Source organism: Clytia hemisphaerica, unplaced genomic scaffold (assembly GCF_902728285.1).
Source record: "Clytia hemisphaerica strain Z4C2 unplaced genomic scaffold, Clytia hemisphaerica genome assembly, whole genome shotgun sequence".
Classification (NCBI taxonomy): domain Eukaryota; kingdom Metazoa; phylum Cnidaria; class Hydrozoa; order Leptothecata; family Clytiidae; genus Clytia; species Clytia hemisphaerica.
This window is the reverse complement of record NW_027104280.1, coordinates 439090-453933: the sequence shown is the minus strand read 5'-3', so window position 1 is coordinate 453933 and position 14844 is coordinate 439090. Positions and strand designations below refer to the sequence as shown.

Here is a 14844-nt window from a genome sequence, read left to right as displayed (position 1 = left end):
GAAATGGCCTGGTGGTGTCAATAATACATGTGTTAGGTAAAGGTTAAGTCAATAAAACCTACTTGTTCTTGTAATTTTAAAGTCAAATCAAAACTTAAAATCAAATGATGTATAGATGTGACCCCAAAACGGGTTTTTATGAGTTTTTTTAAATGGTGGATAGAGTAATTCATTGAAAAAAGTAAGGATGTGATTAATAAGTTATTGGAAAATATACAAATAATAATTAGAATTCAACATCTGAAGAATAAATACAATTATATGATTTGATTTTGACTAAATACAAATATGGATGTGTGGAGAAAAAACTGAAATTTTCCATAAATATCTGGTCAACCTAACCTTAAAACCCAAAATTTGAAATTAAGGCAGAATACAAGATAATGTTTAAAACATCATTAACTGCCAAATTTAAAAATCATCCAAACACGTAAAAATTTAATTATTCAAACCATAAATATTAAATCTGATTTTCAATGTTTTCTTTATCGGTTACAATAAATACTGATTTATCATTCTCCACTGACAGCTTACCAAGACCATTCAACTCTAACCCCTTTAGAAAACGTTTAGCTTCTTCTGAACCATTTTTCCCACCTATTTGAGGACACATGTGATTTCTTGTGATGGATGAAACCGGTACGATCTTTGAATTTTGCGTGAAGATCTTTTTGATTTTCGCCTTGTGGACCAATAGAAACTCCTCATCCATTACTTCAGGTAAAGGCATTTCGCTATGTCGTTTCCTTCCATTTCGTGAAGTATTTTTCGTGCTGTCTATCAATGCAATTAAACAGTTAACCGAATACGTTACCAACGTGATGGCTCGTTCCATGTCGACCATCCCAATTGTGAAATCCAGATTTGATAAGTCATCGGCATCGAGGTTTGAGGTAACAACGCGTAGTGCGCACTGGAGAGCAGCTACTCTCAGCACATTACCGATACTTTTGGACATAATCATTGATTTCATGTCTTCGAACACATCTGCCTTTCTGAAGTCCAAAACTTTTTGATCATATGATGCAAACAAAGTAAATGCTTCAGTGTCTAGCTCAAAAACATGACCTTTATAGTAAAAGTGTTTGAAAATTTTGTCAAACAAATTCTGGATACAGAGTGGAACTTTTGTTTTCGAAGCTGCAATTTTTTCCGTTATTGGAACATACTCCTCTTCAGAAGTAGCGACCAAAAATCTTGGCAGGAATCCATCAAAATGATTGCTGTTAACGATCATGTTAATAAGAAAGTAGTTTTGGTTAAACCCATAAAAACTGAATCGTGGGTCTTCAATTTCCACCTTTCCGCCGTGCTTTGTCTTTTTTGACCATGATGAACCGGACCAAAGAGATAGATATCTAAAGATAAAAGTATCTTATGTTCATATACCATTACATGAAGAGCTATTTTCAAAAGATAAACGTTAAAATTGAACATACGGATGTCAGGTCTAATACTAACTGAGATTATGCGAAAACCCGTGCGAACACAATTAAGATTTTAGGTTCTCCATTGGAGTGCGTATTACCTATATTTGACGGTGAGGTATATGGGATCTTAAAATTACAAAACTAAGTAAAAAGTTACCTTGAGCGTTCGACATTTCCATTTGAGTTTTTATCCATTGCATCTAAGAATGTGGAAAACTCGTCTACAGCGCATAAAACGGAGCCGTTGTTCTCATGAAGTGTGGTCATGAGACCCTCGATAGTGCCACTGTCAAAGATGTGCTGTTTATCATCTCGCTCATTTGTTTCAATCTTGTTGATGATATTTCGGAAAAGTGATACACAGCTTGATTTATTTGTACCACTTCTGCCTGATACCAACGAGTAAAGGATGACGGGTTCTTGGTACGATTCAGCCAGTTTTACTCTGCTCACACCGAGACAGTATGATATACTCGTTAGAAGTGGGTATGCAAGGTAAGAATACGGAACTCCAAGTTTTTTCTTCTCCACTGTTATCCATTCATCGATTAGTGTAGGGAAGGTTTTCTGTGTGTCCAACTTTACCGCCCAACATTTTTCCAGTGCGCGCCGGTAAACATCGTCTGAGATTTCTTTCAAAGGTTTCGACATGATTGTTCCTCGAGTGTTGATTGAGGTGAAATGAATTTATGACCGTTAAGTTTCTAATTTTTAAAGATGGCAATGCAATGTTCTCCCAAAATCAAAATCCGACGTCACAACTAAAAAAAGCCATTGCATTGTCTTCTTGAAAAATTTATTGTAACGTCAGTTTTTTATGAAACAAATTATGTACAAAAGAAAAATTTGTTTGAGTACAAACCTTCTGGAAGCAGATACGGAGAAAAGTTAAGAGGCGCGAAGATGATTATTCGGATTGATGTATTGAAAGTGTTACAGAATTTACTTAGTAATGTTTCATTACGCACTCCACACCGAATCGAATACATAACGAAGACTTTGCAATCGTATGTAACCACATTAAGTGACAGTAATCTACAGGTATTAGTAGACCTTGACCTACCAAATGGTGAAGTTTATTTTCGTCCAATCGAAAGTCATATCCTACACTGCAGCACCTGTATGGTTAGGTATAAAACAGGGAACAGCGAATACATGGAGCAGCCAGCATTTATCCCAATTACCACTACTTGTTGCTCGAAGAAGATCAGGATTAACCCTAGAGCATCCCAAGTAAGGATTTACACTGAAAATGGCATTATTGATGGATTGAATTACCATGGTTTGTGTAAGACGTGTAAGACGAAGTTTTACAGACACTGGACAGAAAATAAAGATGGATATCGAACGTATCTAACAGATGGAGATGACTACTTTATGATCACGTCATCCATAGCTTTTACGACACGATATCTAGAGAGGATTTCTCTACAGATTTGTATTGGTGCTACAAGTTTTGATAAGATTTCCGAAATGTACAATGTTGAATTTGGAATTGATGACTCTACAAAGAAAGCTGATTGCCGAAGTCATCGAAAATCATTGGCTCATAAAACGACTAATAAGCATTTGCCCCACAATGTTATGGCACAGAAAGGACCACAATAAACATTTCGATATTGAAAAGATATGTGAAGATGTGTATCCAACCTTGAAAAAAGTAATCGATCAAAAATGGTTTTCACACGAATGTAACGAGACAGGTAATTCGGATACATTTTGAACTTGATTCATTTTATCATTATATGTGTAGGCTTAAATTGAAAAAATGACTATTACACCCCTGTCTCAGCATCCCGGTTAAATTGTTTCCCAGTGGGGTTTTTCAAAATTAATCAAAATAATGACTTTTCTAAATTATAGGTTGCAAGAATAAGATGGTTGTAATCGACGGAAACGAAAAATTGTATCGATATTGTTGCGCTAAACCGATAACTAAGTTGCCTCATGAGATAGGAGAAGTTAACAAAGTTGTTCGTTGTATAAATAATCCGGTTAGAGGAAATCAATCTTTAAAAGGATCCAAATTATGCCACATCCACTCTAACGAGTCAGGAGAGATGAAAAATGAAATCAAAAATGAAAGATTAGACCTTTATCCTATGACTAGACAAAGAGTAAAGCTATTGGAGAATGTTATTACAAGTGGAGAAGGTTGCAAGAAAGAAGAGAATTGCAACAAGTACGAGACACGGACTGCTGGTATGTTGTATGTTTTTAGATCATGCGGCATTCGATTGTCCCATTTTGAAATGTATACTGCTGAAAGTCTATCAATGGTGTTTACAGGGTTAATTGATATATTTCAAGGAAATCTTAATGGAAACTTGAAAGGTATAGTTTATGATAGATCCTGTGATCTACACCCGTACGTCTGTAGATTAGCAAGGGAAGGGAATGTTTTTGCCAAGGAAATTGAAGAATTAATGTTTATTGTGGACGTTTTTCATGCTGAGAAACACACGCAGTCGAAATGCGTGCTCAGTAGTGACGACTGTAAATACCATCCCGATCTTCCTAAATTTAAGGATGTGCGTAAGATGAATACGGAAGTCTGTGAGCAAACATTTCATGTACTGAATTGTTACAAAAACATCACAAGGAATATGACATATGCAAAGAGGTTATGTTTATTGAAATTACTGGATGACAATTATAACACCAGGCTTTCTAAAAAGTTAAGTTATTGAGATGGTTAAAAAAGATGTTAAATTAAAGCTGTATAATTCAAAATTTTCACGAGTGTTTCGTTCACTTTTAGTTGCAGGTGTGTTTTAATTATAAATTGTTTAATTTTTTTGGTATAAAGAATTAATGAAGATGCTGTAAGAGTTAAAAATTACAATATTGGGATATTTATAACTATATTTTTAAATTTATGAATAGGGATTGCGAAGCCTATGCGCAGCGCCGAAGTTTTTGTGTAAATCGCCGGCCCTTTGAAGTTTTCAAAGCATAATATTGAATCCTAAGCTTTTTCAGTTTTGTAAATTTAATATTTGGCTAATCTGGACGTCTGAAGTGAAGATAATAAGAACAACAAGTTGCTATGACATGACAGCACTAGAATTTTCTCAATAAAAGTTACCCAAAATGGTTCTATGTGTATGGACATAAAACTTCCCTCTTTCTAGAGCAAAGAATTTGAAAAGGAAAAGGCATAATGAATAAAGAGAACAAATAAAAATACCCTGAAGGTTTCATAACATTTCTATCACCGCAATCACAAGCTCCTCCGGCTTGACTTTTGAACATGTTGAAATCATGACCTTCATGATTTCCTGCAGCAAAACAATCTGCACAAAGTGACATACAAGGGGAAATCCCACAGTCCCTACATCTGTAAGCAAAGAAATTTGCATTCCAAACAAGTCCACAGACAGTGGATGTATCAAAAGTTTTCAGCTGTTTTATGAATTCTTCAAATTTTTGCTCGTAGGAAATTAACCAAGAACAAAAGGAAGCTGTGTCATCGTCAAACACCTTAAGAGGGTGCAGTATGGTTCTCAAAATGGAGTCAAGTCTTTGCTTCTTTAGTGGAATACTGCATACATCTTGGAAAATTTCTTCTGCACTTTGACGCCCCTTCGTCAGGAGGTCTTCCATCTCGGGAAAAAAACTTTGTTTTTGTACAAAAATTTTCCGAAATGTTTACAGTTGTTTGAAAGCGTGGAAATTAGACTAGTCAGTTCAATACAGACTTTTACTAATAAAAATTTTCCTAAGATAGAGTTTAGATTTACCTTGTTTTTACCCATTTATCCTGAAAATGACATTTTACTTATAAAAAGTTAAAAATTGTTAAAAGTGGGTTCAATTTCACCATATTATTATTTTTTTGTAAAATATATCAAGGCCTGTTATCTCATTTATATTTCTAGAAGCGAGCGGCGTATCATCAAGTAGCGGAATACCGGCATGGCTGCTGATTGAAGAAGGCAATTTTTTAATGATTTTTGGTCGTAGAGGACTTTTTGGACTTTTGGTGGTTTTTGACTGTCATTTTGGTGTTTTTTGTAATACTCCTAGGTAGGTTGATCTACATTTGATTTATTTAGAGGTTAAGTCTGCTTTATATCAAGACTGTTAAATCTCTAGTTTGCGCGGTATATCAACAAAGAAGAAGTGTGCACTTTAACTTTATTTATAGTTTTATTGTTCGATTCCCATTCATTAGAGTCCCTTGCCCAGTTGGCGACCGCTCTAGTTGGCAACCAATCGTCTTTGAACCCAGAAAGTACAAAAACAAACCTCTGAAGAATTTCTTTTGACTTAGTTATGTACCGTGACACCGTGACCTATAGACCAGGCACAAGTGTTACGCGTAAGCCAAATCGCGTATTACGAACAACCTCTAAATTGCCGAGTACAGGAGAAAAAAAATCGAAATTCAAAATGGCGGCCAAGCCCATGATGAAATTTCGCTATATGCACAGACCGCGCAGAGCAATTTTTTCCCCGATAATTTTTCCTATCCATCATTCCGTGATTCAGGGGGTATTGGGTCAGGGTCAGGGTTGCTAGTAACGGCTTGTCACTGTGCCGGGTGCATACTCGGCGCCTTGGGCCCCGCAGGGTTGCTAGTAACGGCTCGAATTTCAGTCAGGTTTAAAAAAGGGGTACTTTTACCCATATTATAATAACATTACCCCCGTCTTTTGCCAGTTCGGTATAATGTGTTATGAATTGCGTGATTTTGCTGTGCGGCGATGGCTCGATGGATAGAGCGCTGGTTTCCGAATCTGAAGGTCTTTCTTTGGTGGTGGTTTGAATCCCACTCGGTGCGAAAATTAGATTGGTCGAAATTGATGGAAAAATGATTGACAGGTATGAAAACTCAGTCAGAAATGAGAAACTAAGTCTCAGAAAGTAGAATAAACAGGTAAGGTGAAAGATAGGAAAGGCAAAATGGGCCATCTGTTAGGTCGATGGCGGATCGATATGTGATCGATGGATTACTTAACGATCCGGATGGGAGATCGATGGAAGATTCAGCCATTAAAAAGTCTTGAGTATCGATCCTTTGTTGGATCCATTATCGAGCTAGTATTTCAATCAAGTATATCGATTCGTCATCGATCGTTAATCGATTTGTTATCGATCGTAAATCGAGTATGAGTCGATAGGGTCGATAAGATCGATAAAAGATCGATGATAGATCGATAACTAATCATAAGCTTGAAAAAATCTTGAGTATCGATCCTCTATCGATCTCCTATCCGGATCGTTAAGTAATCCATCCATCACATATCGATCCGTCATCGAGCCGTTCCGATGATCGATCCTATCACAAGTATCACAAGTGTTACGCGTAAGCCAAATCGGGAATTACGAACTACCTCTAAATTGCCAAGTACAGGAGAAAAAAAATCGAAATTCAAAATGGCAGCCAAGCCCACGCTGATAACTATAAAAAATCTTCGTTTTTCAATCAGCTATTGCAGCTCAATTAATCAATGAAATAATTTGAATTAAATAAGTAAACAAACCTTGATTGAACCTTTCATGAATCGAAATAAATAAAAGTATTTATCTAAAGTGAAGATTACATTTCAAAATAAAACGATTTCCAAACCAACCTAAAGTCAGTGTCTGCCAACTAAAAATTTCTCTGCAGGGTCACTGGTAAGGAGTTACGACTTCAGACTTTAGATTCCAATTCTTGTATAGGCTGCAACTACACTGCCAAATGATCTGTATTACAAATACTTCCAAATGGGTCCATACGTTAAGAAAATGAAATTATCAACTAGCACGGGGGTTTTGTTTTTAAAAACAAACTTCAAAATAAAATTATCACTTACTTATATAATCCATTTGTTGCTGGTCAAAAATGGAGGGGGTATTTTGTGACATTTTTGTTGAGATTTACATTTAGCCCCATAAAATGTGCTAAGTTTGAGGTTGACAACTGAAACTTTAGTATGGTTAGGCTGAATAATTTTGCTTTCTAGACATATAAGTATCTTTTTATGAGGTTTACTCGAGATATGCTATTTTGAAGTAGGAGCCAAAGTTTAGGTTAACATGGCCTGAGGTTGACACTATTAGGGTTCTTTGACTCCCTGTAAGTTGACTTTTGAATCAGATTTTGGATATGTTAAAGCTCTGAAATTATCTCAAATTGCTCTGAAGGGTGTTATTTGAGGTTGACATTTATTGAATGGCTCCAATTAGTTTTGTTGCATAAATGAATCAGGGAGTCAAAAAAGGGATCGAGGAGCAAAAAGGGACCAAGGAGTGAATCAGGAACAAAAGAAATGGCAAAAAGGATCGAAGTGCAAAAAAAGATCAAGGAGCGAAAAGAGATCAAGGAGTGAAAAAAAGATTAGGGATAAAAAGGGATCAGGGAGCAAAAAGCGGGAAGGAGCAAGGACTTAATGAACTACTCTGTATATTAAGGCAGTATATAGACTTAAACTCATTTATGTATGATATTATGGGATTTGGAGTGCAAACCGATTTTACTTTCATTTTCAGTAGTTTCATTTTTTATCTCAAGCCAACATCTTAGCAACGGGGTGATTGCCCATAGTTACAGGAGTTTTGACAATCTTTGACAATCTCACTAAATTATTTGAATTTTTTAAATTTTTACACAAATCAAGTCCACATTAGGAAATGTATGAATCATTCAGCTGGCCAGAATCTTCAGAATACCCTGCAAGATTTTGCTTTATTTTTTTTGGATAAAGAAGTCAGTTTCAAATACAAAGGAATCTTGATTCTGGATAGATAAGTTTTTCCCATTACATGTTTACAAAAATTTGAAAACGGGCTCAAAGATGCTTGGTTTGAGGGCTTGACAAGACTGAAAATGCTTATAAGGATGCGTAAATCCCCTGAAATCCCAAGCAAAATTTTAGGAAAATTCCAACAAATTCTGATCCACACTAGACTGTTCCCGTTGTCATAAAATTTAGTAAAATTTAGTGGAATAAATCACTTTATTTACTACCGTCAAGAATAACATACAAAATAAGTGAGCAAGCAGTCGAAGAGACTACTTCGTTTTTGTTGCAGCATTGAATTGTTGTTAAGGGAAAAAGAGAAGTAAGTCTAACTTACAATGGCAAACGATGAATGCTCTGTTTGCTCGAAAAAAATAACGGCTAAAACTTTTCATTTTTGTCCTAACTGCGAAAGGCGATCTCATGCTAAGTGTCTTGGTGTCGAATCAAAATTTTTAAGGAACATCTGGCTTTGTAAACTATGCAGGTATGATGCTTTACCTAACCTTGATTCTGATGAAAATTTACCCATTGGTAAAGACATAAGTCACTTGAAAACCTATTTTAAACACTTAAATTCTATTTCAGATACTTTTTCTAATTTTGATTCTCAAATCGATGAACAATGTTAATCATTTTGATTGCAAATATTTTAGTACTCAAGAATTTTCTTCTCTTTCTCTCAAAAAACAAAATTTTTCTTGCTTCCATCTGAACATTTGCTCTTTAGAAAAACACCACGATAATCTTACTACGTTACTTTCTCGTCTCAACCATCATTTTTAGCATTTTTGGTATCACTGAGACAAGGCTTCATTCTACGATCGAAAATACTGAGCTCTCCATCCCTGGTTTTAAGTCATTCGATACCCCGGCAGTCACAACAGTTGGGGGAACTGCCCTTTTTATTTCTAAATCTTTCAATAGCAAGCCTCGTGAAGATCTTTCAAAGCTTGTATATTCTAATTCTGGCAACCTTGAATCCACCTTTGCTGAAATTGTCCTGAAAAACCGTAAAAATTTCATTGTTGGATGTATTTATAAACACCCTCTTTTCGACATTGATCTTTTTAACGAAAAAATCTTAACTCCTTTGTTGCGAAAGTCTTGTCAAGAAAACAAAAATCTCGTCCTGTTGGGTGACTTGGGTGATCTTTTGACTTGTGATTCTGAAATCTCTCACTCCAAATTTCTTGACGTCCTTGGTGCCTATCAAATTCTTCCATCTATTACTCTTCCAACGCGGCTCACTGATACTTCAAGTACTCTCATTGATAATATTTTTATCTCTCCTCTAAACTGCTCTTCAATTTCTGGAAACCTCACTGTCTCGATATCCGATCATCTTCCACAATTTTTGATTCTAAACACCGATTGTAGCTCTCACTATAAACCTGAACTTCCTTCTCGTCGAGATTGGTCAAACTTTGATGAAGTAGGTTTCAAAGAAGAATTCGAGAACGTGGATTGGAAACGTCTTCTTGGTATTGAAAGGGGAAATGTTGATTCGTCTTTTAACTCTTTTATAACTCGATTTAATTCTTTGCATGACAAACATGTTCCCCTTAAACAATTGACCAGACGTCAGGCTGATCTCTTACTAAAACCTTGGATCACCAAAGGCATTCGTTACTCCATGGAAATCAGAGATAACCTTAACAACGACTATCTGAGAGTACCCGATTCTTCACCTGATCTTAAAAAATTTCTCCGTGGTAGGTATAAATTTTATCGAAATCGAATTGTGTCTCTTATTCGTGCAAGTAAAAAACTTTATTATTCTCGTTACTTTTTTCAAAATTCTGGTAATCTTCGCAAACTATGGCAAGGCGTCAGAGAGATTATATCCTCTTCTTCTTCTTCCACTGGCATTTCCTTGAATATCAATGATTCTTTATCTTCTGATCCTGAAGAAGTTTCTGAAGCTTTTAACGACTTTTTCTCTACTATTGCAGGTAAGATACGCTCTAAAATTCCTTACACGCGTCATCATTTCTCAGAATGGCTGAAGAATGACAATCGAAACGTCAATCACTTTCTTGTTTCTCCAACTTCCAAAAATGAAATCTCCAAAGTTATTTCATCTCTCAGTGAACATAAAGCTTCAGGTCCCAACAGCATTCCTTTTCGAATCATCTCCTCAAATCTGAAAAGTCTTTCTTCAATCTTTGCAGATGTCATAAATCTTTCTTTCTTTACTGGTATCTTTCCTAGTCAACTCAAAGAAGCGAAAGTCATCCCCGTCTTCAAAAATAAGGGCTCTCCATTTGATGCTGAAAACTACAGGCCCATCTCTCTTCTTTCAAACATCGACAAAATTTTCCAAAAACTTATGCACAAGCGGCTAATAAACTTTCTTGATCATTCTAACTCTATATATCCTTTACAATTTGGTTTTCGTTCCAATCATTCAACTGAGACAGCTCTTCTTTACTGCATAAACAAAATTTCTAAAGCTCTTGATGATGGTGAGTATGGATGTTCTATCTTTATCGATTTGCAAAAAGCCTTTGATACCGTCGATCACTCAATTCTACTGTCAAAACTCGATTTTTATGGCATTCGTGGCAAAGCTCTTGACTGGTTTCGTTCTTTTCTTTCTGGTAGATCACAATTCGTGTCAGTATCTGGTAAAAACTCAAGATCAAAACCCATGGAACATGGTGTCCCGCAAGGCTCTGTCCTTGGCCCTTTACTTTTTCTTCTTTATGTGAATGATCTCCACATTGCACTTCGATATGCATTGGTCAATCTTTTTGCTGACGACACTATGTTATTTTTTTCAAACGAATCCCTAAAACCAATTTCAAAGCAAGCCAATATTGATCTAAAACTCTTGATGAATTGGCTGAAGGCAAACAAAATATCTCTGAACACCAGCAAGACTGAGCTTATGATCTTCCGTCCAGTCAGAAAGAAAATCAACTACGATTTAAAAATTAAAATCAATGGTCATCGGCTTAGGCCAAGCAAAGTTGTAAAATATCTTGGCGTGTATATTGACGAGCATCTCAACTGGAAACATCACGTTGATTTTGTATGTAACAAATTAAAAAGAGCCAATGGGGCTCTGAGTAAACTTCGACATTATGTCAACAAAAAAACCTTAACATCATTGTACTTTTCTCTCTTCCATTGTCATCTTTCTTATGCAGCCCAAATTTGGGGCCAACGTCAAACTACTCATGCTAAACGAGCTCTTATTCTCCAGAAGCAAGCTCTTAGAATTATGTCCTTCTCTGATTTTCGTGCACATTCGTTTCCCTTACTTTTGGACTTTAAACTTCTTTCCTTTTTTGACTTTGTCAAATACTTAAATATCATTTTACTGTTTAAACTTTTAAATCACAAGCTACCTCTTCCTCTTCTGCAAAGTCTTGAATATAGGCGTCTAAATGATACTGACCGTCATAATGTAATTCGTTGTAAGTCTGGTCTTTTAAAAACTCCTGAAGTAACCACAGTGACTTATAGTAATTACTCAATTTTATACTTCAATCTATTTCGATTTGGAACGAAATACAAAAATACCTAGCCTATGACGACATCTCTACACTAACATTGGATCGTCTCAAAGATTTAACAAGATTGTATTTCCTCTCTTCATATACTTAATTTTTACGATTTTCGAGTTTCGTTCTGAATTTTTCATTTTCTTTGCTATTTTATAAAAAAATTATTTTCAATGTATCCTAGTAAGATCTTAGAAACTATTTTTTCTTGTAACAGTAGCGTGCGGCCACCTCCTTAGTTTAGCTTTATGTCTATGAGTGTGGTCCCTCGTCTCGCTTACTAAGACAAATAAATTCATTACTTACTTACTTACTAACCTCGTTTCTAATCCTGGTGGTATAGTATTTTTATTCTTAGCTGGTTGAGTTAATGATGCTTTTTAATTCGAAATCATTTCCCTAATATGATATTTTACAGATAATAAATAAACAATAAAATATATAAAGACGATGGCACAGTCACATGGAAGCAATGGAGCAGACCAACAGCAAACTGCAGCAGTTGTTTGGTTGATTGTTGCTTTGGTCATTGGAATTGTTCTTTATCTATCCTACTTCTTTTCAAGTCAAGGGAAAAAGAAAAAAGAAAGTAAGTCAACCTCTACCCTATAGCGCACTTTCTAATATGCCCTTTACGTTGCGTTGGGGTTGTTCATTAGAGCTTATGACTTTAGTTTGAATTGAATATTTGTTTTGGAGGACGCAACGGCCTATTGAATAACTAATTATTCCACAACTGTTACAGTTACCTAGAGACAAGATCATTTATCACGTTTTTATTGGCCGAGGGAAAGTAATGTATGTGGAGTAATTTGTTATTCAATAGGCTGTAGCATTCTCCAAAACAACTATCATAGAGGTTATTAGTATAGTATGGCTTTCGTAAAATGTATCATTAATCAACCACTTTTTTGATTGATTTTACTAGAAAAGACACCAGTTCCTGCAAGACCAAATGAGGCATCTCAAGGACCGGCAGTTGTTGGGCCAAGTGGGCGCCGGAGAGGTCCAAGAATGAGAGTTCAAAGGAGAGATGAACCTGAACCTGATGATAATTTTGGTAAAAGAAATTGAATTTGATTGAATTACTATAATCATTATACTATCATTGGGGATAGAATTTTGTTTAGAAATAACTGTTTGTATTTCTTTCTCTCTCTCCCTTGTTATCTTTCAATGTTTCCTTCTTTACAGGAGACTTTGGAGGAGAAAGCGATAACGAAGTAATAGATGCATCAGGAGAAGGTGGAGGGAAGATTGGTGCCAAGAAACGCGCAAAGATGATTGCCAAAGCTGAGAAGAAAGCCGAACGAGAGGTTTGGAGCCTTCGAATGAGTTTTTTGTTGCTTCTGACGCATTCTCTCCTTCATTGATGGCTCTTTCTCTGAAGTCTTGACTCTCTACGCAATTACTACAAAATTAATTTTAGGTCAGAGAAAAAACTTGAATATGTTTCTCCCTTTGAACTCACGCGACTTTCTTTAAACAACGCTTTTTTTCATTGCAGGCGTTGGAAGAAGAAAGAGCAGAACGAAAAAAACAAGAAGCACTTTTAGAGAAAGAAAGAGAAAAAGATGCAAAACAAAGAGAAGCTGAGGAACTAGCCAAGGTTTGAACAAGAAACTTTGAACTGACATTCATGAAAATAATATTGATCTAAGTCATGATAAACTTAAATTTTATTATCTTCTCAGACACCGTCGAAAAAACTTGCATCCATTCATTCATTCATCCATCCATTCTTTGTTCTTGTAGGAAGAAGAGCTTCGCCTTTTGAAAGAAAAGAAAGAAAAAGAGGAATATGAAGAATATTTGAAACTGAAAGAATCTTTCATCATCGAAGAATCTGGCGAAATTGGAGTCCTATCCGAGGAAGAGGTAAAGTCCTCTCTTGTGAACTTCTGTCTTATCAAACTTAACAACATCTTAAGAAAATACCAGAGTACAAAGTACAATTGTTTAGTGAAGCATAATAGGAATCAATGTTTGAAATTTACTCAATTATACCTTTTAATTTATCTTTTAGAGTCAAGCCTTGCTACAAGAATTCATCGATTTCATAAAGGTACGGGTGTCAACCATGGACAGTTTTTTTTAGCGTCAGCTTTAATTTGATCTTAGGTGCTTGTGTTCAAGCTCTTTCCAATCAGAATAAAAAATATAACAGTTTTTGGAGAATTCCTAGAAGTAGCCCTCGAAATATTTTTTTTGCCCTCAACTTTCAGGATTTAATGTTTGCTTACAGCAAATATATACAACTTCCATATTTTTCTCTTCTTGTAGGGGGCCAAGGTTGTACAACTAGAGGATTTAGCTTTGAAATTCAACTTAAAAACACAAGAAGTTATTGAAAGATTGGAAAACCTTCAAGAAGCAGGACGGATAACAGGTATGTACCAACGAGCGTGGACCCTTTTCTTTTTTAGGGAATAAAGCCCTCACAAAATTTACAAAAACGGAGAATTTAAATGAAACCTTTTAAAGAAGTAAGCAACCACAGGGGCATATTTATGAGATGAGCTCGAGTTTTTACAAGATACTTCACTAATTGGTCATTTGAAGTGGTAGAGATGACGCGTTCTTTAGAAAAAGTAGCAAAATTGTTTTATCACTGGTTAACGACCAACCAAATCAAATAAGAGTTTGTCCCATATTTATATGGAGGGCAGGGGTAGGGATTTTGAAATGAGAAAATGTACATTATATCAAAGCTTTTCTTGCTTACTGTGAGTTTTTTTCAAGAAGAAAGAATTAGGTGGTTTTTGGGATGATCGACTCATCTTCTTGTAAATTTATTTTCTTGCAGGGGTGATGGACGATCGTGGGAAAGTTTATTTTCATTTCTGAAGAAGAGCTGAAAGCCGTCGCGAAATTCATCAAACAGCGTGGTCGAATTTCTATCGCTGAACTCGCCGAATCTTCCAATACCCTCATCACGTTACAGGAGAAAGAAAATTCGAAATCTGTTATTCAAACGTCTGCTTAATGGAGAGAATTTTTAGAGATCTTTTTTAAATGAATGGTGTTGGCCTTTTTGTAAATAGAATTTTATCTCGATATTATTTATTTCTTTTTTGGAATAAATTATGCAATCAATCAAATTTTATTAGATTAAGTTTGGCATGCTTTAAGTGGGTTAATAAAGTGAAAGAGTGGGTTTTAAATTTCGCT

General features: G+C 35.6%; 4 protein-coding genes across 4 annotated transcripts in view; 2 read left to right on the top strand and 2 right to left on the bottom strand.

The window, feature by feature from the left end:
• The window catches only part of LOC136816905 (E3 ubiquitin-protein ligase ubr3-like), a 50677-nt gene extending 45604 nt beyond the window's left edge, over positions 1-5073 (bottom strand). Inside the window, exon 1 of the mRNA XM_067073241.1 lies at positions 4621-5073. Coding sequence (XP_066929342.1) covers positions 4621-5036 — 416 coding nt within the window. The 5' untranslated portion in view covers positions 5037-5073. The remainder of the gene's footprint in view (positions 1-4620) is intronic.
• On the bottom strand, positions 461-2114 carry LOC136816870 (uncharacterized). The gene is made up of 2 exons (XM_067073199.1): positions 1588-2114; positions 461-1358 (listed from the first exon to the last, which is right to left on the bottom strand). The coding sequence occupies exons 1-2, from the start codon at positions 2079-2081 to the stop codon at positions 461-463; spliced, it is 1392 nt and encodes a 463-aa protein (XP_066929300.1). The 5' UTR covers positions 2082-2114.
• LOC136816983 (uncharacterized) lies at positions 2958-4232 on the top strand. The gene is made up of 2 exons (XM_067073328.1): positions 2958-3133; positions 3294-4232. The coding sequence occupies exons 1-2, from the start codon at positions 3010-3012 to the stop codon at positions 4118-4120; spliced, it is 951 nt and encodes a 316-aa protein (XP_066929429.1). The 5' UTR covers positions 2958-3009; the 3' UTR covers positions 4121-4232.
• A 7004-nt stretch (positions 5074-12077) lies between the features above and the next one.
• On the top strand, positions 12078-14774 carry LOC136816903 (DDRGK domain-containing protein 1-like). The gene is given in 9 exon segments (XM_067073239.1): positions 12078-12262; positions 12602-12733; positions 12868-12989; positions 13181-13282; positions 13429-13551; positions 13700-13738; positions 13957-14062; positions 14480-14496; positions 14498-14774. Coding segments are annotated over 9 exon segments (942 nt in total). The 5' UTR covers positions 12078-12123; the 3' UTR covers positions 14660-14774.
• Positions 14775-14844: the final 70 nt, after the last annotated feature.

What these genes read in the sequence shown, in the direction of transcription:
- LOC136816870 (XM_067073199.1), bottom strand. Translation starts at nt 2,081, where the DNA reads ATGTCGAAACCTTTGAAAGAAATCTCAGACGATGTTTACCGGCGCGCA. An exon ending in GGAAATGTCGAACGCTCAAG is followed by an intron (nt 1,359 to 1,587) that starts GTAACTTTTTAC and finishes TTTTATCTTTAG; the next exon opens with ATATCTATCTCTTTGGTCCG.
- LOC136816983 (XM_067073328.1), top strand. Translation starts at nt 3,010, where the DNA reads ATGTTATGGCACAGAAAGGACCACAATAAACATTTCGATATTGAAAAG. An exon ending in ACACGAATGTAACGAGACAG is followed by an intron (nt 3,134 to 3,293) that starts GTAATTCGGATA and finishes TCTAAATTATAG; the next exon opens with GTTGCAAGAATAAGATGGTT.